Here is a 27,422-nt window from a genome sequence, read left to right on the forward strand (position 1 = left end):
CAGTCAGTCAAAAGTTGTAAGTTCAGTGAAGGCTAATGAAAAGTGAACACCTGCAGAGAGCAATCTGTGAGATTCTGCAGGAGTACATTAGACTTTCCTGCAGAAAGAGAGATCTCAGAGAATCTCAGAAAAGCTGCACTTTTCAACAGCTGTACATTGCATAGATTATCTTTTTCATATCATAAAATTGCATTCACTACTCATCAGAGTTTTAAAAATAGCCAAAGTAGCAGTGAATATGACAGGAAGCTTTGGGTTCAAATCCTAATATGTATTTGTGAAATTTACTGCATGACCATAGGCTACATGCTATTATTCAACTGGACCTATCCTTCGGAGTGGGATAAAACAGAATGCATCTCATTTGGATTAAGAGTGGGATATAAATGTAATAATATACGTAAGATGTGTGGGTGGAAAATGGTACAAATCTAAGCAATTGGAAAATGCTGATTCGGTAGCATTTTAGCACCTACTCTGCACAGCTTCCAGAGTTTTAAGGGTTTGTCATCCTGCCATCTGTCTCCACACTAAGGTCAGTGAGAGTTGCAAAGAACAAATAATGACAAGACCAGATCATGTGCAAATGGATACTTTTTGGCTGTCTTAAATAAAAAACATGAAGTATTTGGAGTACAACATCTTGTTCATAAACCAGAGGTGATCCAATACCCATAGGAAAGAGACAAGCCTTTCCAAGTTTCCATAGAACAGTCCTAAATGTTCTGACTTTTTAAAGAAATTAAACTTTCCATTTCTGTGATTGATTTAGGACATGGGTGGCCCATATTTGGCACAGGTCTGTACGTAGCAAAAGCAGCAGCAGCAGCAGCTTCTGGTCTGTACGGATGAGGCAATGGTCATGTCAGATCTCCTATCCTGCTATCACCCCTGGTAGAAGGACTGGTAGTGGGAGGTGATGGAGACAATCATATAGTAATGCTGCTTGCTCTCTAATGGAGTCAAATTATCCAGAGTCACCAGAGGAGACATGTAGCTCTGGCAGTGTGGTGGTGTAGAGATGGGTCCTCTTTGAGCTTGTATAGTGAAGGAGTAGATGGGTGGTCAGGATAGAGGAGGATGAAGTGTAGTTCGGGTCTCCTCCCCCATCTCCCAGCATCAATAGCAAGGAGAAGGAGAGTGGAGGCTGGGCAAAGTCCTGTGGATCTGAGGGAGCTGCCCGAGTTGAGGGCATTCGTAATGGTTGAACCTATGTATTGGGAGAGGCAACTGGTGCAGGGTGTGGCACTTATCTCTGGGTCTGCAAGGGAGTCAACGTCAAGAAGGCAGGATCTGTTGATATAGAGTTGATCTGGGCCTGAAATGAGATGCTAGCAGTGGAAGAGACTTAGCACGGGGGTGGGGTGGGGTCAGCAATGGAGGAGGGATATGGCATAAAGTAGGGAGGCAACTGGGTGATAATATCAAGTGTAGGGATCTTCACATGGTATCCAAAGGGAGATGATAACAATAAGAAAGTAAAGAATGAAAAAGCAAAAGTTGATAGTGATACTGGTATTGTTGAGACTAAGAGCAAGATTGAGAGAAAGACCTACCACATTGAGGATGGCAAGGGTTCCTAAATGGTAAAGAAGATTGATACCACCTGGAGGAATGTTGAGACAGAGTCTTCAGCTGGAATGTTGTTGTCAAGCTGGCATGCAAGACAGAGGAGATATCAGAATATATGACATCAAAGAAGGTGAGAGGCCAGCGGAGATGAGCACTTGTCAAGGTAGGTAGGAGGTATGGGAAGTTGGTGGGAAGGTAAGTATAGTCCTCTGCAGGAGGAATGGTGCTAAGGCTCAGAAAAGAGAGGCTGGAGAGTCATGGACAAGGATTCCTTAGATAGAAGATATGGTGAACAGGAGTAGCAGCAGGAAGCTATGGAGTATTCAGCTAGCTCTTGAAGTAGGCGTCCAGAACCTGGTCGTCCAACAGAGTCTTGGCATTAAGAGGGTGCTAATGGTCCTTGCTTGAGATAGAAGAGGGAGATAGCAGAAGGGGAAGTACCATATTGAGCACTGAGAACAGGGCTAGAGGCTTCAGTGACAGTATGACATTTCCAGGGGATACAGCAGGTGAAAGTCCAATTAGTCAGTCCAAAGTCAGAAGTCCGGGAGATACAAAACAGATGCCAAATTGTCAAAGCCAAAACACAAACCGTAAGGTCAGAGTCCAAGAGCCAAGGGTCAAGTAAGCAAAGTTCAAGATAGCAGGAACGTGGACACAGACCAGAGAATGAATTTGTTATTTCCAAGCCTTCTAGGTACAAATTATATAGGAGCAGCAACCATCAAACTCTTAGAAGCCTTCCATCCTGTTAAAACTCAGGACTGGTTGACCTGATGTTCCTGTGGGAAGCATTCGTGCGAGCTTCGTATCTTCTTGTCATGACTCTTTGCCGAAGCTTGTCTCTTACTCTGGCTACTGGGGGAGGAGCATCTGGTGGTGATTCAGCTGTCTGTGCTTCTAATTTCCTCAGCTGAAATTAACCCCTCAGATGCCACATCTTCTGCTGAACTCATGACACTATCCCCCCTCTCAGGACTCCCCCCTTTAGATGGGTCCGGTCAATCTGGATAGGCTGCATAGAACTGTTGTACGAGGTCGGGGGGTGTAAGTCCATGAAGTGCTGAGGCCCCCCCTGGTGGATTCGGGAGTCTAGAATCTGATGAACCTTGTATTCTTCCTCACCACTGACCAAATCGGGTGGAGGTGGAGCCAGGGGTGGAGGTCGGGCGGGGTCCAGTGCTGCAACAGGGACAAAGAGGGACCGATGGAAAACCGGGTGAATACGGAGAGTGGCTGGGTTGATTTGGATAAGGTCCCACAAACCGAGGGGCCAACTTGCGCGACTGGCCAGGTCGGTGTAGATAATGGGTGGAGAGCCAGACCTGGTCCCCAGATTTCAGAGGTGGCCCTTCTTGCCATTTTCTGTTGGCCGCTGTCTCGTAGGCATTCTTAGCTTGCTGAAATTGCTCTCGGAGCAAATCTTGGAGAGCTTGCAACTTGCGCACGTGGGCATTAGCAGCAGGAACTATGGTCAATGGCAGGACAGCTGGGAAAAATGAGGGTGGTATCCATAGGTGGCTGCAAATGGGGTCTATTGGAGCTGTTGGAACACACATAGGACAAACCCGTATGTATCCTGCACAGAGACGTTGACAAGGTACTCAATGCTTTCAGTTAAGAACTCCGAGCTTAATAACTCTTAGGATAGAATACATTAATTAATTAATACAGTAATACCCTGTTTCCCTGAAAATAAGACCTAACCTGAAAATAAGCCCTAGTAGGATTTTTCAGGATACTCATAATATAAGCCCTACCCCAAAATAAGCCCCAGTTAAGTGAAACACCGTCCTCCACCATTGTGCAGAAACCAGAAGATGACATGACTGTATTTGAATAAATGTACTGTAGGTTGTTGTACATGAAAAAAAAAAAAATAAAGCATCCCCTGAAAATAAGCCCTAATGCATTTTTGGAGCAAATATAAGACCCTGTCTTATTTTCGGGAGAATACAGTAGTTCCAGGGACTGTGTGTGACTGACAGAGTTAGGAATGATTGCCAAAAAAGTGTGCAATCTGGGAATGGAGACTGGTTAACAGAACAAGATGAGAAAATGCTGTTTGGAATGCTGTGGTATCAATGAGTATGAAAGGAACAGACAGCTGGGAAAGGCAGTAGCCTTATACATTCATTCTTAAAAGACAAGAACACATGCAATGAAGAGAACATGCTAGCCCTGTTCCCATCTGTTGTTGATTTAATAATGTGAAAGCAGTAGTCTGCAGAATAGTGGGCTGTTATATCCATGTGCGTTCTCTGTGTAAACCAGAACCCTCATCTTTCCATGTTCTGCCTCATGTGGAGAACCAACACAGATACAGATTCTTCCTCTTCCAATGGTTGCTTTTGCATGAATAAACTGACAACAGAAGGAGTGGAGCTGTCTCTCTCCTCACCCTATATGCTTTGAGAAAGACTGAAAGGACTTAAATATATGAGTAAGGGAAAAGTATATTAAAGTGGTTAATACCTAGTGGTCACTTAGTGTAACTGGAACCAAGAGGATAGTTAGGAGTCATATGTAAAAATACAGTGACACAGTACTGTAATTCATAAAATAATATTTGGGTTTTTTTATATATAACGATACCCACTGTTTGGTTACTATTACAGGGGATAGTTGAATCTAAAAGTTAAAGGTAATATGACAAGACCTTATACAACACTAAGAATCTGATCTTGTAAACATCTTGGTAGAAACATAACCATGAAGGAGAGGATGACACCATTTGTGTTTGCTCAAGGGGGTAATCTGTGTAATTTAGTAGCCACTAGAGATGGATGGGGAATGAATGCTCTCAGGTGTTGATACAGGGTGGAATTGCCCCAGATGGCACCAGTACTTTTTTAATGGAATGAAACCTGCTTTGTTTAAGGAGAATTTTAATGGCAGTGTTATCTTAGTAAGAAAAGTATATATTCAGAGCTGGCATTAATTCTAGTGAAATGCCACTTTAACTGAAAATGTTGATAACGGCAAAAAATCATTTACCATGCATTCATCCAGAAGCACTTTTGGTTCAAGCGGTGTGTTTGCTTCAAACGTTTGGCCATTCCATCCTTTGAAGGTGACAGAGGGTTTCTGAGCATGCAGTTCAGGGGTTCCCCATACAGGAGTGTTTAGACAGTGTATTGTGATTGTATGGGTTGCTTCTGAACTCAGTAAGTGAAGAAAATTCATCTGCACTTTTCCGATGCCAAATTCCAACTGTTTAATAAAACACACATTATTATGCAAAGCAAGATTATACTTCATATCCACAAAGAGCAATGAACCACTCAATGTAGAAATACCTTTCCAAGTACTTCATAAGCATGTATTTCCACTGATACAGCAAAGTATTGGCATATAATCTGTTAAAGTCAACTATTTAGACAGCACATCCATGATTACTAACCACAAAATATGTCCTTACAAAAAGATTTATGCAACGTTAATATGAGAAGGAAGATGAGGACATGAAGTTCATAATGTGAAAAATAAAATTACATTCTTTATAGTAATGCCTGTCCTTTAAGATGTCATTCCCATATGGTTTCCACTTATGGCATCACACAGACACTGGGGCCACATTCCCAGTGTTTCTACAGCAGTCCATTAGCTTGTGACTCCCAGGGTGTAACGACGTTTGCAGACAACTCCCATCTTTTTTCAGTTTTTCCACTCAACCCACCAAATATTTTCTGAGCTAGGGTGCAGTGACAAAATAACAGAAATTACTGAATGATAGCTGTACTCGTAGCTTTGCTCTGTGTATGTTGAGAGCCTAACACATGGCAAGGTCTAACCTAATCGAGGGTGAAAATTTATTCTTGCTTACTAGGATAACTGTGAATCTTATCCTTATGAAGGGGACTGGTGGAATATGATGTTAAAATAGTCTCTAGTTTCACCCCAGCTAAGTTGGGCTGCATCTCCCATCCACTCCTGCTAACATGCATGAGGACTATGAAAGCTTGAAGTCCAGATGTCTAGGGGGCACTGGTTTGGGAAAGGATGGTCTAGAACCCTTTTAAACCACTGCAGGCAAAGAAAGTGGAGCATGCCCATTGTAATATCGGGGCTAGCCCTGACATTAGGCCGGGTAAGGTAGTAGCCTCTGGCTGTGGAGTGCTGGGGTCAGTGAGTAATCCACTCCCCCTGTTGCCACCGTCATCCTAGAATAAGGCCAAGCAGATCTGGTTGTGAAAAGAAGGAAGTGCTGCCATCCCAATGATTTAACCAGACAAGGAATGAGGCTGTTGCTGCCACCACTTAAGTTTTCTTCCAAGTCACGACCTTCTCCCCTCCGGGCCCCCATCTTTGTTGTAGAGAGGGAGCAAGAGGGCTGCTTTTTTCCCCTCCTCAGATCCAGACCTGCTGCCTCCCTCCCCTACCCCAACCAACTAAGACAAAAACGAGGAACGGTGAGGGGCGGCAACAATGATGGGTAACAGCAGGCAAGGCAGCCTTGTGCATGTTGCCCACCTCAACCGCCAAAAGAAAAGGAGGTTTAGGTGGTTGAGAGCTAAAAGCAAGCTCCAAGCAGACTGAGTGACTTCCAGGGTCCGAAGGTTCTGAAACCAAGTCACTGAGAGAGGGTGGAAGAGGATGATGGCCTCCTGAGCATTCCAGTCGGTATTTTTCCTCACCTTCCTTCTCATTGTGACTTGATTCAGACAACCCTTAGAGCCCAGCGTAGAAGAAACTGCCTGCTCTGCACAAACTTGAACTTCGCTGGCCTTTTAAGCCTTCTCCTTCTCCTTCTCCCCTGGCAAAGGGAGTACAGAGAGTGCCCATGTGCCCTTGGCTGCCATCCTTCATCATGACCACCACCACCAGCACCGGCATTTTCTTCAACCTTCTTGTGCCATCCTTCTGCATCTTCATTCTCGGGGTGGGCACAGCTCTGCTCCCTTCTCCTTCCTAATGTTTTGCAGTGGGGAGGGGATGTACTGCCTTTCAACCGCTGCCACTACCTCTTCCTCTGGTAAAGGGCAAAGCAACGCCTCCTTGTTTTGCAGAGTGCATGGCTGGTTGGCGAGGGTGATACAATGCTTCTCATCTCCAACGGCAGAAGAGCTTGCTCTGTCCCTGCATACTATTACTCAGAAATGCTGATTTCCCTCCTTTATTTGTTCTTCTTTGAACAACCAAATAGTATAAGAGCAGGCATTTTGACTCATGCCAAACAACGTGTTACACTCGGCCTGTGTGTCCTTGTTCTCTGCAAAGCTCTTTCCCCACCTGTTGCTTTTCTCTTGCCAGTGTTTTGAACCTGTTTATTTTGCAAACATCAGCCTGCTACCCTACAGGGGAAAAACAGCTTGGAGGAGGGGGGTTCCAAGAAAAAAGCAGCTGATGGACATTGTGCTGAGCAGATCCTTCCCCTGCCCCTTCCCATGTGCTAAGCACCTTTCCCTTGGAAAACATGTTGAACAGGTTTTCAGGCTGAGTTACAGACAAATACAATATAAAAGCAAAATGTGCTGCTTATAGGCCACCCCACGGCACTTAAAACACTCTCCAGGAGGTTTACATGCTAAATATGAAGGCTAGACATCCCCCCCCCAAGCAAACTGGGTACTCAATTTATTGACCTTACCAAACAACAGAAGGCTGGGTCAACTCGAGCCAGCTACCTGGGATTAAATTCAGGTCATGAGCAGAGTCTTGGCTGCAGTATTGCAGTTTAACCACTGCACCACAAGGCTCCTGTAATGAGTTGTTTGGCACCCAGAAATCTATACATGGCATTACAATTACTCACCGGTTTTAATTTACTCACTGTGTGAACTAGTTTTTTTAAGATGGACTCACACAGTCATTCAACCTTTATCTAATACAATAAAGCCCTTCAAGATGTTTTAGCTCTTACACAAACACAGCAAGGCTACACATAAAAAAGACAGAAGTAGAAACAGGATTATTATATGAGTCTTACAAAAGAAACCAGTATACCTTTGCCACAGATACGGGTGACAAACATGTTTGGCCACCAGCAGTGAAGTTGCAGAAAACTTCAATGGCATCAGAAGGGCATCCGATATTTGGATCAATCCAGTATTTTCCTCAGTTGAAAAAAATAAAAGACGTAAGAATTACAACAGGTTTTCCCCAATAAAATCCTCAATTTCATTTATTTTCATTTATTTTAATAAAATAAACTTTATTTTCCTCCTCCCCACATACTGGTATGAAATTTTATCTCAGTATGTGGGGAGGGGGAGAGAGAGGATAAAGTTCCCTCTTTAAATTTTCAGCTGCCTCAAGAGAAGAGGGCAGGAGAATGAAACCTCATAGAGCTTGGACTCTCTTTCAGAGAGAAATCCAGAGCAGGAAAATAGGTCACTCAGACTTCTCTTTCCTTTGCCCAACTAGCTTTCCTGCAAATGGTGGCACAAGTGCCATGTTTCCCATAGCAACAGGGTCCTGCGCTACCTGAGCCCTACAACACTGGCAAGAGATTTATCTAAAATGTACAGTAGCTGGGAAAACTTTGCTGTAGAGTAATGTCCTTCCAACATGGTAGCAGTATCTCAGAGGGACCAAATCCTAATACCCTGCCAGTTGCTGTCATGCTGTGCATGCCATTGCTATAGAGCTGGGGTCCCCAGCCCCCGGACCGGTTCTAGTCTGTGGCCTTGCCAGGACTGGACTGTGGAGACAAATCTCCTGCCCCCCTGCACACGCATGCACGGCCCCTCCCACACATGCATGGATGCCCTCCCGCCCACCCAACCGCTAAACCAGTTTGTGGAGGCAAAAAGGTTGGGTACCACTGCTATAGAGGACAAGTCCAGATTTATACACACTGCAGTTAAAGCCCCACAACTCTGTATAATTTCATAAATAGTTCCTCAGTTCTTTGTCAAAAAATATACGAATAGCTTGTGTAGGAAAAGACAATGTGTGTAATTCCTTCGAATCCGTGCCACTCGCTTTGAAAGCATGCCTGAATACATAAACTACACTTGTTAGAAGTATACATTCTGATTTGTTGCCGGCATGGAAAAAGTACAATTTGTTGCAACCAATGTGATTTTTAAAAACTCATCTATTTGCAGACTCCCTTAAGAGAACAATATTTGGTAAGAAAACATCAGTATCTGAATTTAAGTCAGGTTCTGATGGAAAACTTACCATCAGATACTTTACGTTCACAGTTAAGCAAATCTTTGCAGATACGTGCTGGGTTATCTCGAGTTCCTAGTGGGTTCTTGATACTGTGCAGCAAATTGCTAAGATAATGTAAGGTTTTGAATATTTCAGCACTGTGATCCAGCAATGTTACTTCTGTATTCTGATAACTCTGCCAAAAAAACAAAACAAAAGAGCCCAAAACATTTGACAATCAAGGCATCAAAAATATATCATAGTACTGGGAAACAGCCAAATCCCTAACTCAGCTTTTAAGATATATTGGTTCCACCACCTTGCCAAGCTCGTTTGGTGAGGACATGAGAGAGGGCTTTCTCAGTGGCTGCTCTCAGGCTTTGGAAGGACATACCCCAAAGAGCTAGGTTTTTCTATCCTTTAACTGCTGGGGAAGGGGCATAAGAGTTATGTGCTGATGCTGAACTACACAAGTTTTTTGTTTTCAGGCAGGCTTTTAGTAAATGGTTTCAAAAATGCTAGCTTTAACTTGCAGGTTTTAAAGTGTTTTGGGATTGTTTTTAAACTTAATTTTTAAAATGTTAATATATGTTTAATTGTTTTTAAATATGATACTTATATAGTATTTTAAAATCTATTGTTTTATCTTATGAACTGCCTTGAATCCTCCTTGGGAAGAAAGCCAGTATATAAATAATTTAAATAAATAAATAAAGGTATGAAGCCTGCCCCTTGGGCATTCTCTCTAGGTCAGCGTAATTTAGATGTCTGTAAGAGTGGGGTCATGCACATGAGGCTCCCAGAAAGGAGAATTATAGAATCTATAGTCCAAAAGATCCATACTGCACATCCCTATATGTAAACTGAATGATAACAGTAAAGAAATCAAAATTTTTGAAAATTTTCCATACACTTCTCCCTTCAACAATGCCAGGCTTAGGGACTCCAGACCCTTGTGTAGTTCAGCATCAATGTACAGTGGTGCCTCGCTTGACGACGTTAATTCGTTCCAGCGAAATCGCTGTAGAGCGAAAACATCATCAAACGAAATAAAAAAAAACTCACTGAAATGCACTGAAAACTGTTCAATGCGTTCCAATGGGCTGAATACCTGCTCGTCCAGCGAAGATCCTCAATACGGCGGCTATTTTCTGGTGCCTGTTAAGCGAAAAAGCCTTCCTAAAAACAGCAGGGGGCCATTTTCTTCAGCCGGCGGCCATTTTGAAACCCGACGATCAGCTGTTTGCTGATCGTCGTAAAGCGAAAATCGGTTCCCGAAGTAGGGAACCGATCATCGCAAAGCGGAAAAACCCATTTAAACCATCGTTTTGCGATTGCAAAAGGAATCGCAAAAACCTAATCGTACAGCGATTTCCTCGTTAAGCGAGGCACCACTGTATAACTCTTATTCCCCCCCCCTCACAAAGCAGTTAAAGGATAGAAAAAGCTTCTATCAGAGAGGGAAATGGAGACACAATCTTTCCCCCTCTCCAAGAGCAGCACAGTGCTGTGACCTCCCCTGACCTGCATCAGCCACCTGGCATGCTCCACTCGCCATGTGGACCTGCCATGCCAGGAAGGAGGCCAGCCACACCGGGGGCTGCCATTCTGCCAGCAACAGAGGCCTCAGTAAGTGCGAGATCCACCTTTCTCAGGCTACGTCCTGGAGACAAATAGCAGAACAATATTCACTGAATATTTATATACGTAATGTTTGTTTGTTTATTTATTTATTTTAATGTTTACTTTAAAAATCCATGGATAACCAAAACTGTGCTGCTTGGACTCACACAATTCAAGGGAGAAGTGTACTTCTGTTCAACTATCAATCCAAATAGAAATTCTGTCTAAGAAACCAAAAGAACACTGGGACTTGGAAGTGTGATCTCTCCATAGAAGCCAAAATGACTGAACTGAGGCTACTGTACTTTGGACATAGTATGAGAAAACAAGACTCACTGGAAAAGCCAATAATGCTAGGAAACAAAGGAGATGTGTTTAATTGTGAACTGACACAATTAAGTCTTTAGTTTGCAAGACCTGAGGATGGCTGTTAATGACACATCCTTTCAAGTTCATTAATTCACAGGTTTATCATAAATTGGAAGCAGGTAAAAGGTAAAGGTAAAGGTTCCCCTTGACAATTTTTGTCCAGTCGTGTCCGACTCTAGGGGGCGGCGCTCATCCCGCTCTTCAAGCCATAGAGCCAGCGTTTTGTCCGAAGATAATCTTTCCGTGGTCACATGGCCAGTGTGATGTAGACACGGAACGCTGTTTACCTTCCCACCGAGGTGGTCCCTATTTATCTACTCGTATTTGCATGCTTTCGAACCGCTAGGTTGGCGGGAAAATTGGAAGCAACCTGACATCAAATAGGAACCACATGTAGAAAAAAACTTCCTTTTTTCTGTCCTTAGTCTCTCATAATTGGATGACCTTAGGTTCCATCATCACAACTGAAAAAGAAAGAAGCCTTTCCTTCATTTGTTCTCTCCATACATGTTTTATACCTTTCTATCAAGTCTTGTTTATCTCACCTCAAAATCTCTAAACATTGCCTTAGGAGGAATTGTTCCAGCCTCTTGATTATTTGGGTTGCCGTACTCTGTAACTTCTACAATATTGAACTGGCCACCTTATTATAGATTTGTCTAAAGGTATTTAAATACTGCCAGATTTATTTTAATCTCCAGTGACGGACAAAATGAAATTTATCTTTTCACAGCACAGTGGGTCAACATTCCCATCAAACTCCAAGATTCCTTTCTTAGTCAGTCAATTCCAGTTCTGATCCCATCAGACTACATTTGAGCATGTTTTCTTTACAATAAACATCTCCTTACAGTTACTTATGCTGAACTGCAATTGCTGTTCAAATTGTGATATCTCCAATTTTTGGAGATACTGAATAATTTGCTAACAAAACAGCCTACATTTTAGTTTCAGACAGTAAAGCCAAAGATTTTAAAGACTCCCATCGAAGGTATCTTTTTATAGTCTACCATTAATTTTCTCCATACCAAGCAGCATATTTGAAAATATGTGGATAATGAAATATATGTAAAAATGTACCTCATCCTGATAAGCTCATCAGTATAATGGAAATATGCCAATCTAAACATGTAAATACAGTTACCTCCATCTGTAATGCAGCATTTGATTCAATCAAGGCTTGAATAGCAGCGTTGATGTCAATTAGCTTCTGCATAGAATCAAACATTTGCATATCAGCAGCATAATTAACCAGCAAAAGTTCAAAATTAATCCGATATATTTCTTGCTATAGAAGAAACAGATATTTTGCTACAGAAACACTTCCTGCAAAAGACTAGGGATCTGCTTACTACAAGAATCTTTGAACAGAATCATAGAATTCTATTTTTTCTCTATTTTTTTCTGCCAGACATTATAGGGACATGTTTGTAATTCCTAATACTACAATTTCTAGTCCTTGAAAATGATTCATTAAAAGTAGCAACGTAATTTTAAAAAAACAGGACCAATATCATTACCTAAACTGTTTCAGTGAACGTAAGATTAATTCTGTTAAATGTTATCTTGGGAGTACAGTGGGGTCTCTACTTAAGAACGTCCCTACTTAAGAACAATCCAACTTAAGAACAGCTCCATTTGCTAAATTTTGTTTCTACTTGAGAACAGAAATTCAAGATAAGAACAGAAAAAAAAAAACCTTTCCTGCTCTTTTTTTAACCTTAGGTCATTTTAGGTTAAAAAAAATTCTCCCCCTAGTGGTAGAGTATGTATTAACCAGCTTTGCATTAGTTCCTATGGGAACTAATGCTTCAATGTACAAACGCACCTCTACATAACAAAAAAACAGCCAGAACGGATTAATTGGTTTTCAGTCCATTCCTATGGGAAATTTTGCTTCAACTTAAGAACGTTTCAACTTAAGAACACCATTCCAAAATGGATTAAGTTCTTAAGTAGAGATTCCACTGTAGTTTCTATGGATGGAAAAGAGTCAATGCATTCCTATGGGAAATGCAGATTCAACATAAGAACTTTTCAACTTGAGAACCACCTTCCAATACGGATTAAGTTCTTAAGTAGAGACCCCACTGTAATTTTTGAGAATTGTTGTCCATTTCTCATACTTTAGAAATTAATGTGTAATGCATCACAAATGAACAATATAATGACCTACTTTTTTGCAGATTTTATACAATATGTGCAGCAGCAGCAATATTGACCACAATCCTGTTGCTTTGTGTAGTAAATCACACTAATCCAATAAATCATTGGGAATGTAGTGAGTCAACTCCTCCATATGTTCCATTGATTCAAATGGACCAGCTCTAGCTGCGACTCCCTTTGCCATGGTAAGCAACAGTTAGGGTAAGCTCATTTGAATCAATGGTACTTACAGAAGATTTGGCTCACCAAAACTGATCCAATGGTCCTACTCTAGCTACAGTATTTTGGCCATTATGTTATATACTACTAAGACCTATATTGATCTATCACTTCTTTGGATCATCCAAGAAAGCCTGAAGTGCTGAAATACAAGTACTCAAGGGAGATAGGATAGTGTGAAAATGTTTACAGTTTCAGCCAAAAGAGAGACATAGCAGGAAAGTGTTCACAGCAATATCTGAACAAATTACTAACAACATGAATAACTTTTGCTTTATAGCACATGTGTACAATGGTTAACATATGCATAATGGTTCAAAACATCAGTGATATGCATATGCTTAGATGTACCTTATTTATGTGTATACATACACAAGAGTTCAATGCATATACAGTGGTGCCTCGCATAACGATCGCTCCGTTTAGCGATGAAATCGCTTTGCGATGATCGCAAGAGCGATCATTTTGCGATGGCCCCTATGGGGAAAATTAGCTTTGCGATGATCGTGGGGGAGCACTCCCCCACGATCATCGCAAAGGCCCTGCTGGTCAGCTGTTCCAAAAAACGGGCTTTGCGCTGCTCGCGGGGAAGTGCTTCTCTGGGAGCAGCCCAAATGTCCGTCCCTCAGCTGTTCCAAAAGGCGAGCTTTTGGGCTGCTCACGGGGAAACGCTTCTCCGGGAGCAGCCCAAATGTCCGCCCCTCAGCTATTCCAAAAGGCGAGCTTTTGGGCTGCTCGTGGGGAAGCGCTTCTCCGGGAGCAGCCCAAAAGCCCGCCCCTCAGCTGTTCCAAAAGGCCAGCTTTTGGGCTGCTTGCGGGGAAACGCTTCTCCAGGAGCAGCCCAAATGTCCGCCCCTCAGCTGTTCCAAAAGGCGAGCTTTTGGGCTGCTCGCAGGGAAACGCTTCTCCGGGAGCAGCCCAAATGTCCGCCCCTCAGCTGTTCCAAAAGGCGAGCTTTTGGGCTGCTCGCGGGGAAGCGCTTCTCCGGGAGCAGCCCAAAGGCTCGCCTTTTGGAACAGCTGACCAGCGGGCCTTTGGGCTGCTCGCATGGAAGCGCTTCTTCGGAGCAGCCCAAAAGCCTGCCCGTCAGCTGTTCCAAAAGGCGAGCCTTTGGGCTGCTCCCAGAGAAGTGCTTCACCGCGAGCAGCCCAAAGGCTCGCCTTTTGGAACAGCTGACCAGCGGGCCTTTGGGGGGGAGCGGGGGCGCTCCTGACTGGCGCCTGCCTCCGGAGGAGGGAGGGAAGGAGGGGTGAAGGGCCTGGCCCCAATCCCTGGCCGCACTCCTGGGGTGGCCGCCGAGCCAGAGCGCTGCAAAGGAGGAGGCGCCCACCAAGACTGGGATCAGGGCGGCAGAGGCTTGGGGGGGTGGCGCACCAGAGACCTCCTCCTCGCCCTGTCTGTGCCCCGTCAAGGAGACCGGGCGTGCCCCTTCCCGGCTGCCTGCCTCCGATCCCTGGTTGGCTGGAGACAGCCGCGCTCCCTCCCCCTCACTCTCGCCCGGCCATGCAGACCGGGCGTCCGGGGCTGTCTGGCTGGCTAGCGGTGGGTGGCGCGCCCCTTCCTGGCTGCCTGCCTCCGAGCCCTCGCTGGCTGGAGACAGCCGCGCTCCCTCCCCTCGCTCTCCCCCGGCCATGGAGACCAGGCTTCCGGGGCTGGCTGGGCTGGCGGCGTTAGGCTGGCACACCCCTTCCCTCCCCTCCTCCCCACCCGGGCGGCTGCCTTCTTCCAGCTCGCTGCTCGCTGGCCTTAGCCGGGTGTCTCCTGGGCTAGCTGACTGGCTGGCGAGTGGTGGGTGGCTGGCGCGCCCCTTCCCACCCCCCTTCCCACCCGGGCGGCTGCCTTCCTCCGAGCCCTCGCTCACCAGAGAAAGACCCTCCGGCCCACCCGTCTGTGCCCCGGGACAGCCCCAGCAAGGAGGCCGGGCGTCGTTCGGGGCTGGCTGGCAGTGGAACTTCGCTTTGCTATGATCAGTTCCGATCATAGCAATGCTTTTATAAAAGCTGACTGGCGGTTTCAAAATGGCCGCCCGCTGTTTCTGGGACGGATTCCTCCCTTACCGAGCAGCAAAAATGGCCGCGCTATGGAGGATCTTCGCTGAACGGTGAGTTTGAAACCCATAGGAATGCATTAATCACGTTTTAATGCGTTTCTATGGGCTTTTTTGCCCCGTATAGCGACAATTTTTCCGGAACGGATTATCGTCGCTATGCGGGGCACCACTGTATCAAGAAAGATGAAAGGCAGAACTGGCAAAATGTTTCAGCACGATGTATTTTGAGGTGACAAGCCTAGGCATACTTTTGGGGCAGTAAGCCACAAAGAACTCAAAGAGTTCCAGGTAAATCTGCATATGTTTGAACTTTACATCACTTGGTAAGTGCACAAAATCTCTGGAATCTATTGCCATGCAAGCTTGGCTGAAAGGCTGCTAGGTAGAATTACCCTGTTCATCTCCTATACATCATTATTAATGGATGTGCTGGAGAAGTTCCAGAGGCCTGTTATGTAACTCTGAATTTTATTACCCACTTCTAAAACCATGATAGGAAAACATGGTACTTACTCTTGGACCAGGTGCCCCTGGTGGACCCTGAAAAACAGAGGGTGGGTGGGTGGGGGAGATAAATGAGATATGAGTCTAGTTTTATATAGTCACAATTATTTTAAAATAACTTTGAATTTGCTTACAGGTAGACCTGGATGACCTCGTGGTCCTTGAGGGCCCTGTATAAAGAGAAATGATAAAAATGCATGAAATATAGTTGAAGTGTTATGTTTTTAAAGTTTGCATTTCACTTTGAAATGATATAAATGAAACGAAATGTAATTTACAACAAAGAACAACAATTTTAATGTGTGTAATAAACCTGCTATAAAATGGATGAGGAAGACAAAAGCTATTCTCTACTACCTCTTACCTACACAAAGATTTCTCAGTACAGGAGATCATTTGGTTATGTTCCTGAAAGAGCCTGCTGTGTATTTGTAAATAAATGTGTAAACTTTAAAAAAAGAAGTTTCCAGCCAAATATTACTGGGTGACTGAAGTTCTTTTGCTTACCAGTCACACCTTAAGATATTTTACAGTGCATTTACCATTTAGAAATGATTAACTAAAGGATAGATGCATGTTACAATCACAAGTAACAGTAAGCAGCCAACTTGTCTATCTGTAACATTCAGTTATCAAAATGCTTATTATTAATTTATTAGTATCCATAAGGTATTGCAAGCTGCAGACTTAAATGTACACTGTGTACAATTCTGTTTTAAAACCCCGTACAAGCATTTCATGTAGCAGGAATGGCAAACAGCGGCCCAGGTGTCGCATGCCACCCTTGGAGGATGCTGAGCGGCCACCAGAAAGTGCCTTCCTCCATCTTGAGATGGTAATGACATTCATGCCGCTTTCACTTAAAGAGACTGGAGGGCATCCAATGTCTATATGCCCTCTTTCCCAGCAGAGATGGGCTCTCAGCAGCCTACCAAAGACCTGTCTGATGGACTTCTGCTGGGGAAAAGGGCCAGTATGACATTATTGTTACTTCCTATTTCCCAAGAGAACAAAACACAAGTGGGATCAACACTGCACTTCTTCTTCCCTATCTATATTCTTTCATTCTGAACTGGATTGCTGGAAATTCAGGGTTCAAAATCTATCCTGCCTCACGCCAACCTGGATCATGTGTTTTGGAAGGCGGGGGACGTTAACTCTGTTCCCCTCTCAGTGATTCTGTTCTATAGCAGGAGAAGATTTAACTTCAGCCCCATTCGAGCAATCCACCTCAACATGGCTGGAGTGGGGAATTCAAGTTTCACCATCAAGCAATCTGGAGTAGGGAGACCTAAACTCACTCTCACTTCATCATCTAAATCTAGAGGCTGGTGATATTAAAACATCTGTGTTCCAGAGTTTGGAAGGAATGTGTTAGAAGTAACAGCATTGTGTAACCAAGGAAGTACCTGTGGGTGGGTGTTTTTGAGGTAACATAATGGCTGGTAAGGTGTATTCGATTATTCTTTACTCCTAAAGTTCTGCTAGATGAGGATTTGGAACCATTTGTACATTTAAAATATATACTGTACTATTGTTGTTGTTGAAGAAACTAAAAAGTAGTGCACTAATAATACATTAGAAGAAATGCATGTTTTAAATTGTAAGCAAAATAGAAATAAAAAGTTAAAAAAGACAAAAACCATGGTGACACCTGATGTTGTAAGTAACCTTTATTGGCATAGGAAAGTTAAAAGCATGCAAATAGAAAAAATAATAATAAATAGACATAAGCATAATAGTTACACAGCTAGAAATGTAAGAAACGTAACAAGAAACACGACAGGAGATACTTAGGACAATCTGGTTAATTTTTAGAACCCTGGGAGGAAAGAACCTTTGCAAGGAACTCGGCTACTAAGGTCGTTGTTTCTTGTGAGTAGTCGTGGAGGAGGAAACCTGTGAGAAGCTGGGGAGGGCAGGAAAAGCCTGAGATAATTGGGCCTAAGGTACAAGCCTGAAGATCTTTAAACTCAGGGCAGTAACAGAGAATGTGTGTAACTGAGTCAGGCTCTAAACCACAGAGGTTGCAAATTCTTTGCTCAAAGGGTACCCGAGCATATCGTCCCTTAAGAACCTCAGAAGGGAAAATGTTCAGCCGGGCGAACATAAATGCCCTCCTGCTAAGAGGGTTCATCAAAGACTGGAAATAAGATTGTCCAGAACCAAAGGAGAGAAAAATACCGAAATGGATTGGGGAACATGTCTGATTCACATTGGTAACTAACTGGAGATACTCAGACTCCCATAGTCTCTCCTCGATAAGGGAAAGTGCCTGTTTAAAGTTACTGTTAAAAAGGGAGTTTAAAGATATGCCAATGGACACGAGTTTGGTTTGACACTGCGTAAACCATATGGATTGATAAGGGTCTTTAAGTAGGTGAACAAGGAGAGAATCTGGGTCTATTTTAAAAAAGAGACACAGCCAGAATTTAAAAGTGAGTGCCCATGCCGTCATTGAGGGGAGGTGCAGGCCTAGCTCTAGGGCTATAGTAGGTAATTTAATTAGGTTGGGAATCCCTAGAATCCGTCTATAAAAGGAAGCAGCCAATAGATCAACTTTATTGTTCATGGCATTGACCCAGATTGGGACACCATAGAGCAGGCGATTAATCAGTTTAGCTTGGAAAATATGAATGGCAACTGGAACGAACTGATTCCCAGCATTATGATGGAATTTAGTTATAGCTCTGAAAGGTGTGAGACAGAAGCTATCGCAGAGTCTCTATGTGTAGTCCACTTGAGTTGGAAATGAAGTGATATACCTAGGTATTTAAAGGATCTGACCTGTTCAGTGAACTGGTTATTAATTTTCCACTGAAAAGGCTTCCAAGATTTTGAGAAGACCATAATTTTAGTTTTCTCCACATTGATAACAAGGTACCAGTACCTCTTTTGTTATATGCGGATGATGCTGTCCTTCTTTCTATATCTAATTCAGGCTTAAAACAACTCCTCTTCTTGTTTCAATCATATTGCTGACACCTTAAAAACTTTTGTGGACAAGTCTGATGAAATGGACTTGTTCCACAAAAGCTTATATTAAAAAAATATAAGTCTTTAAAGTGCCACCATGTTTTTATCTTTTTTCTATTTTGCTTTTACCTGTAATGTTTGCACTAACACTGCTATACCTCCTACAACTTTAAATTATAAGTAATGTTAACAAGTTACTTTGATAAAGTAATGCATAATTAAAGTATGTGTAAAACATTCCAAGCTCTGGTATCTCCTCCTCCCAGTAATCCAGATCTGGATACATAGGTGTGCATTTTCACAGTCCTTGGCTACACATAATACCACATGTGGCTTTTGTAGTCATCAAGATTTTCCTCATGCCACGACATTAAGAAGCAGGTCATGTCTGCATGCTCTAAGTCAGTGGTTCTTAACGTGGGCGATAATGCCCCCCAGGGGGCGATTTCATTTTTCAGGGGGGCAGTAGAACGAAAAGGGGCGGTGTGGGGGTGCTGGAGCAAGCCAAACCTGTGAAGATGGCTACAGCCTTTTTACAGTGTGCATGAATATATATTTTCCTCCAATATTAATTTAGTTTCAGAGTTTTTGTCTTGAAAGTTTTAGTTCCTGCATTGCAGTTTGTTTTTATGCCCTTTTTAATATTTCTTTTTGCATCTTAAAATTCGCTTGCAACTAAATCATTAAATGTTACTTTTTGGGGGCATTTCATTTTCTTGGAATTGAATTTTGTTTTGAGGGGTCATTGGATTTAAGTGTCATAAATAAATAAATAAATAAATAAATAAATAAATAAATAAATAAACAAACAAACAAACAAACAAACAAATAAAAAAAGATATCATCACCGTGGGGAGGGGGGCGATGATAACTTTCTCAATGGCTCAAGGGGGCGTTTCTTTCAAAAAGGTTAAGAACCACTGCTCTAAGTGTTCTGATATAATTCCTTCTTAACAGGTAAACTTGCATTGTTGCTTAATGGAATGGTATTTTCTCAGATATGCTAAGCCCTGGTTCACATACTGACTATTAAAGATATATCACATAAGAAGCTGCCTTCTGGGGGTGATAATAGTCACTGGCCCCCAATGTAATTACAGGCAGTCATGGCTCCCTCCTTCAGCCCTCACTGCACCTAATGCTTTCAGGAATTAGAGGTCTGTTACCTTTCATTTCTGACAACCCTGTTTGTTTTGTTAGAAGGAACAAAGTAATGCTTGGGAACTGGTCGGTGGAGGGACTTCTAGCTCTGACAAGTCATGGTTCTCCCACTCTAACCTGCAGGAGGAACTGCAGTTATTATTTTTACAATACTTGAACCTTCTACAGTAAGAAAAAGTGACAAGGACAACTGAGGCAAAATGGTAAGACTACAAATGGATGACAACACTACATAGATTTCAATAAAATGTGAATGAATGAATCAGAGTAATAAATTGTTAATAAATGTGTCCTTTGGAAGCAGTCCTTGTTTCAACTCTGCATCTGATATCAAAACAAAGCTAGACCTCACGTTTCTGAATGAGCAGCCAGAAGTCCTCCTTATTCAAAGGGTGAGATGAAGACAGAAACGAAAAAAGAAGACTGTAGAACTACTTGGGAGCCACTGTAGTGGCTAGAAGCCTTCTTTCCCAAGGATGCATTGTCTTTTGAGGCAAATGAACCCACTACTTCAGCTTTTTTTTTTTTTTTGTAACATACTGGAAATCTGGAAAACACTGATAACAATTATTTTTCTGACTCAGGACCTAATTTGCTGTATGGATTAAACCCAGGTTAGAATGTTTTGATGTTATGTACGGGATTGACCTTTTAAATCTGCTTAAATTTCACCATGATCAAAGGCTAATTCATTGGAGGAACAGAGTATAAATCTAATTTTCTAGTCATAAAAAATATAAAAATTAATCTTTTAAGCAAATTGTTTAATAGTTAGCACAAAGGATCAAAGGCCAACCCTCTTTCCTTCAGAGAATCTAAAGACTTGATCCTACAGACATGTTAACAGATCTGCTTAACTTGAAATGTGTCATGTGTTGGACTAACAAAATATTAATACCTGATAAGAAACATGTGCTGATAAGAAATAAGCTGCAGCTTGTCTAAAGAAAAAAATCACTCAAAACAAATGAACTGACAGTTTAAGATTTATCATGTGTATGTTGGTAGAAAAAAGCCTTCAGCGTATTTTGAAGAGTGTGTTTACCACATTCATGTCCCACCTTTTAGCACAAAACGGTGTCCTTTCAGTGTTAATTTTTAAAAGGTATTTTAGAAGAGTAGACATTCAAAAATAAGAGATATACTTTGTTATATTTTTCCTGTGCATTCAGATTTGCAACTCACACTGAATATCAGTGAACAAATGAGAGGAAATGGTAATGGGCAAGACTGATGTTTCTGGCATCGTATGGCTGACACACAGATCCTTCAGGATTAATGAGAAAGCGTATTGCTTAGGAGTTGCAAACACTTATTTAATAGCAATTTAAAACTCATTCTGTAGAAACCCGATCCTTAAAACTGTCCCCAGGATTCTGAAATCACAGGCACTAGCCTAACATAGAATGAACGGCACTCATTACGACATTAAGGATATTTTTTGCCTTGACTTATTTAATAACTGATTGAAAAAAAATTCAAAATTTGTGCAGAGATTATTTCTTCCTCTTAGTGTAGCAGTGGTGCTTTGGAGAAGTACAGTGGTGCTATACTATTTAAAGATAAAAACTAAAAAAAAACTTATAAAGAAACCACTGTACTTCTCATATACTTCTTCAATATTAGGAAAACATGAAAACTCCTTTCATCTTTTTTCTTTTTGAAAACATTGCTGTGTCTCTTTCTTAGAAATTATGTCATTATTATTCAAAAATTAATAGTGATCAGTCTTTATTTTCCTCAAAGGAGTATGTTCAGATTCAGTTTAGAAGTAAATGACAATTATTTAATGTCTATGAATATAGCTGACTGAGGGTGAGACATCCCCTGGTTGTAAAGGGCAAGTAATTTGATTTGTGCTGCCAATAAGTTATAAAACCTTTTCTTGCAAATGCTGCATGCAGTGAATTCATGATGGAAGGAAATTACAAACTGCCACCGGAGAAGAATTTCAAAGCCCCAAACAATAATTAAATGAGATAGAGATGCCCATTTCCCACCGAAACTCCCTGGAATTGTCAATTAACTAAGAAGTGGAGTGTTTATGCAATAGTAGCAAAGAGAAAAATAGGCTAAAGAGACAAAAAGGAGAAGACCAACAAGAAAAAAGAGGAACATTTAGACAATGAATTTCCCAAAGAAAATTAAGAATCTCAAGCTGCAATTCTAAATGCATATAGTAAGAAATAACTACCACTGAGCACTTCTGGTACAGGACTGTACCATGTGCTGCATGTATCTCAGGAGCTGCTGAAAATACAGCTAATGCATGCAAATAAGAGAGTAAATTATGCAAAACAGTACAAGTATAAATGCATTTCATACAAAATCACAAATATATCATAAACCAAAGAACATTTAACTGCTGAAGAAGCAGCCTGGTTGAAACAAATTCAGTTTATTCATTTTATAACTGTATGTTGTATGATGTAGTCACTATCATGCGAAAATTTGTGATGTCACTGTTATTACTGATTTAGTTTATTATTTGAGATTTGTTATTAAACACATTTATATTGATTCTATTTTATGTTCTTATCCTTTTGATGGAATGCTGTACCATTCCAAGTAAGAACAGCATATTTTAGTTATGTTGTCTTTTTTGTTTTGAAAATGAAATTATTAATCACAGAAACCAGGGGTTCTTATGAAGCCATAGCCTGGCAAACTGCTACGACTGACCAGCTGAATATTAAAACAAATATTAATAAGGTCACTTCACCAGAATTAACACCAAATACTGTGTTTCCCTGAAAATAAGACAGGGTCTTATATTAATTTTTGCTCCACTAGGGCTTATTTTTAGGGGATGTTTAAATTTTTTTATGTACAACAATCTACATTTATTCAAATACTGTCATGTCATCTTCTTCTGGTTGCTGCACAATGGTGGAGGGTGGGATTTCATTTCACTGGGGCTGGCTGTGGAGCGGCGGAAGGCTTGAGCTGGCCCTCCCGGCTCGCCTCCTCACTGCCCTCCACCATTTGAATTTCCCGCCGTCGGCCCATGGAGGGTGTTGCGGAGCAAGTGGAAGGCGAGCTGGGAGGCGAGTGGCCAAAGAAACCTGGCCAGGCTCAAGCCTCCCAGCAGCAGCGGTCACAGGCTTTGGACGGGTAAGGTGCTCCTTTTTAAAAAACTGTTCTGGGTGGGTTTTGGAGTGTGGGTTTAGACTGGGGGGGTTTCTGTATTGTGTTGTGTTGTTTTTGGATTTGTGTGTGTGGTTTTTTTTTTTTTTTTGCAGTCCCAGCGTGGGACTTGCTCTGTTGTATTTTAATTTTAATTTTTGTTTTTTGTTTTTTTTGAAATGCTGGAACAGATTACTCCCGTTCCCATGCATTTCAATGGGAAATGGTGCTTCGACTCACGAACATTTCGATTTACGAACGCCGTTCCAATACGGATCAAGTTTGTAAGTCGAGGTACCACTGTACATCTGCTGAAATACTGTTGCTTTGTTTTACACATAGGGAAGGCAAAAGGTTTTTAACATTTAGTCCCTTCTAGCTGGTGAAGACCAAGTCGTTATTGGGATTCTAAGTGATATGCATATTTGCTGGCTTGCTGCATGCTTGTGAATCCCGTTAACTGCCAGCTAGAAGGCACTGAAAGTTATGCTGTTCACCTTTTGCATCTGTAAAAAACGCAACTGGATTTCAGCCTAAAACTATGTGCGGGTCTGCAGCATCACTGTTGATCTCTCATGAATGTTTCTCCAATATATTGCTAAAACATGAAGGTGAGCTTATATGTTGTATAAAGCCCTAAACAGTTTGGGATCTGGATATTGGAAGAAGCACCTTTTCCTACAGAAAACTGCTGGATCACTAAGATCTGGTGGAGAGCCTCTACTCTTTGTGCACCATTGATTTCATTATGTGAGACATGGGGGAAGGATTTTTCTGCTGTAGCACTCCACCTGTGGAAAGCCTTCCCCTTGGAGGCTAGATTGACACTGACACTAGATTATTTCTGCACCAATGCAGTTATTTATCAGAACCTTTGGAGGCTGTGGATCATGGCCTGTACAGGTTTTACTGCTATGCTTCTAATGTTGTTAATTTGAGTGGTTTGATTTTATATTGTCTGGTTTTAAACAGAGATGGGCAAAATAGCTGGTTCAGTGTGCTTCATTTCCCCGCTGAACAACTGATCTGGTCTTGTTGCCCCACCCCCTCCAGCAGAGTTGGGATACTACCACTGAGTAGGCACCCGCTGAAGGAGGCAGGGTGCCAAACTGTGGATCAACTGTTCGGCTAGGAAACAAACCTCACTGAACCGCCGAACTAGCAGTTTGTGAAGTTTTTAGGAAGATAAGCTGATCTTTGGTCCGAATTTTCTTACCCTATTTTCTTACCCACATTAATGTTCAAAATTTACTCTGTACTTTTAACTGAAGGTTTTTCTTCTTCACTTTTTGGGAAATTGCTCTATTTTTTTAAAAAAATACAGGAACACAGAGATACTAATGTTGAGGGAAACAATACCTATCTTGACCAAACATTATATGGAAGATAATTTTTTAACTACTGTATAAATTAACAAAGTGAACAGTCAATGGCAAAATAAATGACACCTACTGATAAAGAAGATAAAGGAGTGGTCATTTAACCCATTTTGTAACCCACCTGAGGATCTCAGGGTGAGTTACAAAATGGTATGAAATCATTTCAAAATGCAGATGTATGAAAATGCAGATGTACAAAGTTTTACTCATACATCTCCCCCCTCCAAGCATTTGCTGTAGTCATCAAAGTCCGCCACTCTAAGAAATACTGTCCAAGATCAGACAAAAACTAGTACTATCTTAGTGGAACAACAATTGTCACTTTATAACTACTATCCTAAATATTTAAAGTGGCTTACCATTCCCTTTTTCCTTTCCCCCAAGACTACACAGGCTAGCTTTTCTCCCAGGACACATAATGAGGAATTGAAACCCCAACCTCTGACTTGGTAGTAGCCATAATAATAAAAAGGTTCCAAAAAGAAACAGCCATAGCCACACCACGCACCATTGATGTCTTTGGGAGAAATAACATGGAAATCTCTCATCCACCATAAGCACAGAACTTGAAGCCTGATATAATCCAAGATCACCTGTCATAGCTTCCCCTAGAAAATCCTGGGAATTGTAGATTTGGTGAGGGTGCTAAGAGTTCTCTGTTAGTGATTTCAAGTTCCCCTCACAGAACTACATTTTCCAGAGCTTCCTGCAGAGAGGAGAGGCCACTTTCATCCTCATAGAGCTGATGTGGGGGTAAAGCTGAATGCAGCAATAACATTACAAAGTATCCCTAGCTGAAGAAGAAAAGATTTCTCATTCTGTTTCATTCCCATAAGCAAAAAAAATGATAGGGGTGGTAATGGGGTCTTGTTCAAAACCCCAAAGAGCTACTGCCAGCCAGTGCAGATAATATTGAGTTAAGACAACACAGTGTTCTTACTTGGTACAAAGCACCTTCCTCTGTTCATAATGTCTTAGCACCCTCACCAAATCTACAATTCTCAGGATTATCTGGGGGAAGCTTTGTCTCTTTATTCAAAATCTGTCTCTGTGCAATCTGTGAGCACAGTAACAGAAACTCTTGTAAAACCTGAAAAGTATTCCAGTAATGTGCTCTCTCTCTCTCTCTCTCTCTCTCTCTCTCTGTCTCTCTCTCTCTGTCACACACACACACATACACACAACATACAAAAGGAATTAACATTAATTGTTCTCACTTACAATTTCACCCCTGGCTCCTTTTTCACCCCTGGGTCCCTGAAAAAAGAAGTAAAATGAGTTATGTTTAACCTGTATGTCCCCAATCATTTGCTCTCATCACTGTTGAGACTTATAGCTCACAGACATTTCTATGTTTATATGAAGAATTACATTCCTGTTGACTAATTGGTAGAAATATTTACAGGAAAGAATTACTTTTTTGTGCTAGGGAAAACTAAGTATTAATGAATTTGTATAAACAAAATGCTCAATATTTTGATTTAATAAAATTTTATGTCTTGTATTTTAATAAAGGATTGCAAGGAATGTATACTAAAAACAGCAAATGACTGATTAATAAACCATTTATTACCATTAATCATACTAGGGCTTATTTTCAGGTTACGTCTTATTTTTAGGGAAATAGGGTACAGTATTTAAATAGCTCAGCAGCATATGGAGTGTGGAATGGAACTCACATGGCCATACCTAAATAATATTAATATGAATTTATTCACATGTAAGTTTAGAACATAGTTGTAGTTTTTATTTTTGGTGAGAAGGATAAGTAGCAATGATCCCTGTTTTTTAAACAGTGTGTGGAATTTCTAACTCTTGCCATTTTACCTACCTTTTATAGATGTATAATTTAGTATCACAACGTATCATGAAAAGATCATGACACCTCTTAGGAGGAAAAAAGGAAAACCATCCAAGATAAGAAGGAAAGGAAACCGAAGACCACATAGGTTGGAGCACATGAACTTTCTAATAGGTTTAAACTGTGCAAATTATTTTACTTTTTAAACTTGTTTTAATTTTTTTAAAAAAATTCTACATGTTTTAAACTGTTAACTTGATTTAGGTTCTTGTTGCAGCCCACCCTCAGATCTCATATAGTTCAATCATCATGACCATCATAAAAAAAAAATTATCAAAAAAATTATCTTGAGATATTGAGTATTGGAAAAAAAATGATATTTTGAAACGGTGTATAAGACTGTTTGGTTTTCTCCCGTTTTCTTCCATAATAATTCTCCAGCAGGAACATGCAGCAAAAAAAGCAAAAAGGCCTTTCCCTCATATTGTTCTGATTACAGAATTTTTTTATTATGGATAAACCCAACACTGTGAAATCAGGAGTTCACTTGCAAAACTACCGTATTTTTCGCTCCATAAGACGCACCTTTCCATAAGATGCACCAATTTTTTAGGAGAAGAAAACAGGAAAATATAATGTTTTCTTCGCACAGACTTTCCACCCCCCTGTTTTGTGGGGGGGAAAGTGCGTCTTATGGTGCGAAAAATACGGTAATTTTCTCTTCCTGTTCTCCTGAAGCCACAGGGGGGGAAACCCTCAAACTGTTTAAGAAATGCTTCAAACAGAAGCCTGAAGTTGACTGTTCTTCATTTAATTTTTTTTTGTAATATACAACATTTTCCCATCCACACTCTAGCTGCTTATGCTTAAAGCTACTGAGTTAGGTGAAGGAAACTGGTTAGGCTCTGTTCCCTTGTCCCGCCAAACTACTACTAAATGTGTGTACTCAAACATGTTCAGATTAATGTGACTGTGGTTGGTGATGAATGTTGGTTATTTTGAAAAGAAGCACCCCTGAGTCAGTCCTATCTGTATAAAGGAGAGAGCACATGTATCTTCTCCACAATTCTCAACTACTGTTCAAAGTGCAACAACCTTACTCTGTTGAAAGGCAATGGTAAGAAACAGTACTATATAAAGGAAAGAGTAAAGTGGAATAAACTGTACTTACAGGCTTGCCAGCTGGGCCTATCATGCCTTCAATACCAAAAGGACCAGTGTTTCCCTAAAACCAAAAAGCAAAGCAAAATATGTACAGCAATAAATAACTGCAAGTGATCAGTGAAAAGACCATATTGTGACATTTAAATATTTTTTTAAAAAATGTAGTTCTGGGCCTTTCCAAACCACATGAGAGTGAAATGGATTTGAGTTG

The 27,422-nt window shown here is 41.4% G+C and overlaps 1 protein-coding gene across 2 annotated transcripts in view; it reads right to left on the minus strand.

The window, feature by feature from the left end:
- Nucleotides 1-27,422, minus strand: part of COL24A1 (collagen type XXIV alpha 1 chain) — a 245,139-nt gene that overhangs the window by 1,861 nt on the left and 215,856 nt on the right. For both annotated transcript variants that reach the window (XM_020795023.3, XM_072997896.2), the window contains 8 exons: nt 27,219-27,272; nt 25,468-25,503; nt 15,739-15,774; nt 15,614-15,640; nt 11,810-11,875; nt 8,701-8,869; nt 7,519-7,628; nt 4,570-4,785 (listed from right to left, as the gene is read on the minus strand). In XM_020795023.3, coding sequence (XP_020650682.3) covers nt 4,570-4,785; nt 7,519-7,628; nt 8,701-8,869; nt 11,810-11,875; nt 15,614-15,640; nt 15,739-15,774; nt 25,468-25,503; nt 27,219-27,272 — 714 coding nt within the window. The remainder of the gene's footprint in view (nt 1-4,569; nt 4,786-7,518; nt 7,629-8,700; nt 8,870-11,809; nt 11,876-15,613; nt 15,641-15,738; nt 15,775-25,467; nt 25,504-27,218; nt 27,273-27,422) is intronic.

The sequence above is a fragment of the Pogona vitticeps genome, chromosome 4 (genome assembly GCF_051106095.1).
Source record: "Pogona vitticeps strain Pit_001003342236 chromosome 4, PviZW2.1, whole genome shotgun sequence".
NCBI classification, from domain to species: domain Eukaryota; kingdom Metazoa; phylum Chordata; class Lepidosauria; order Squamata; family Agamidae; genus Pogona; species Pogona vitticeps.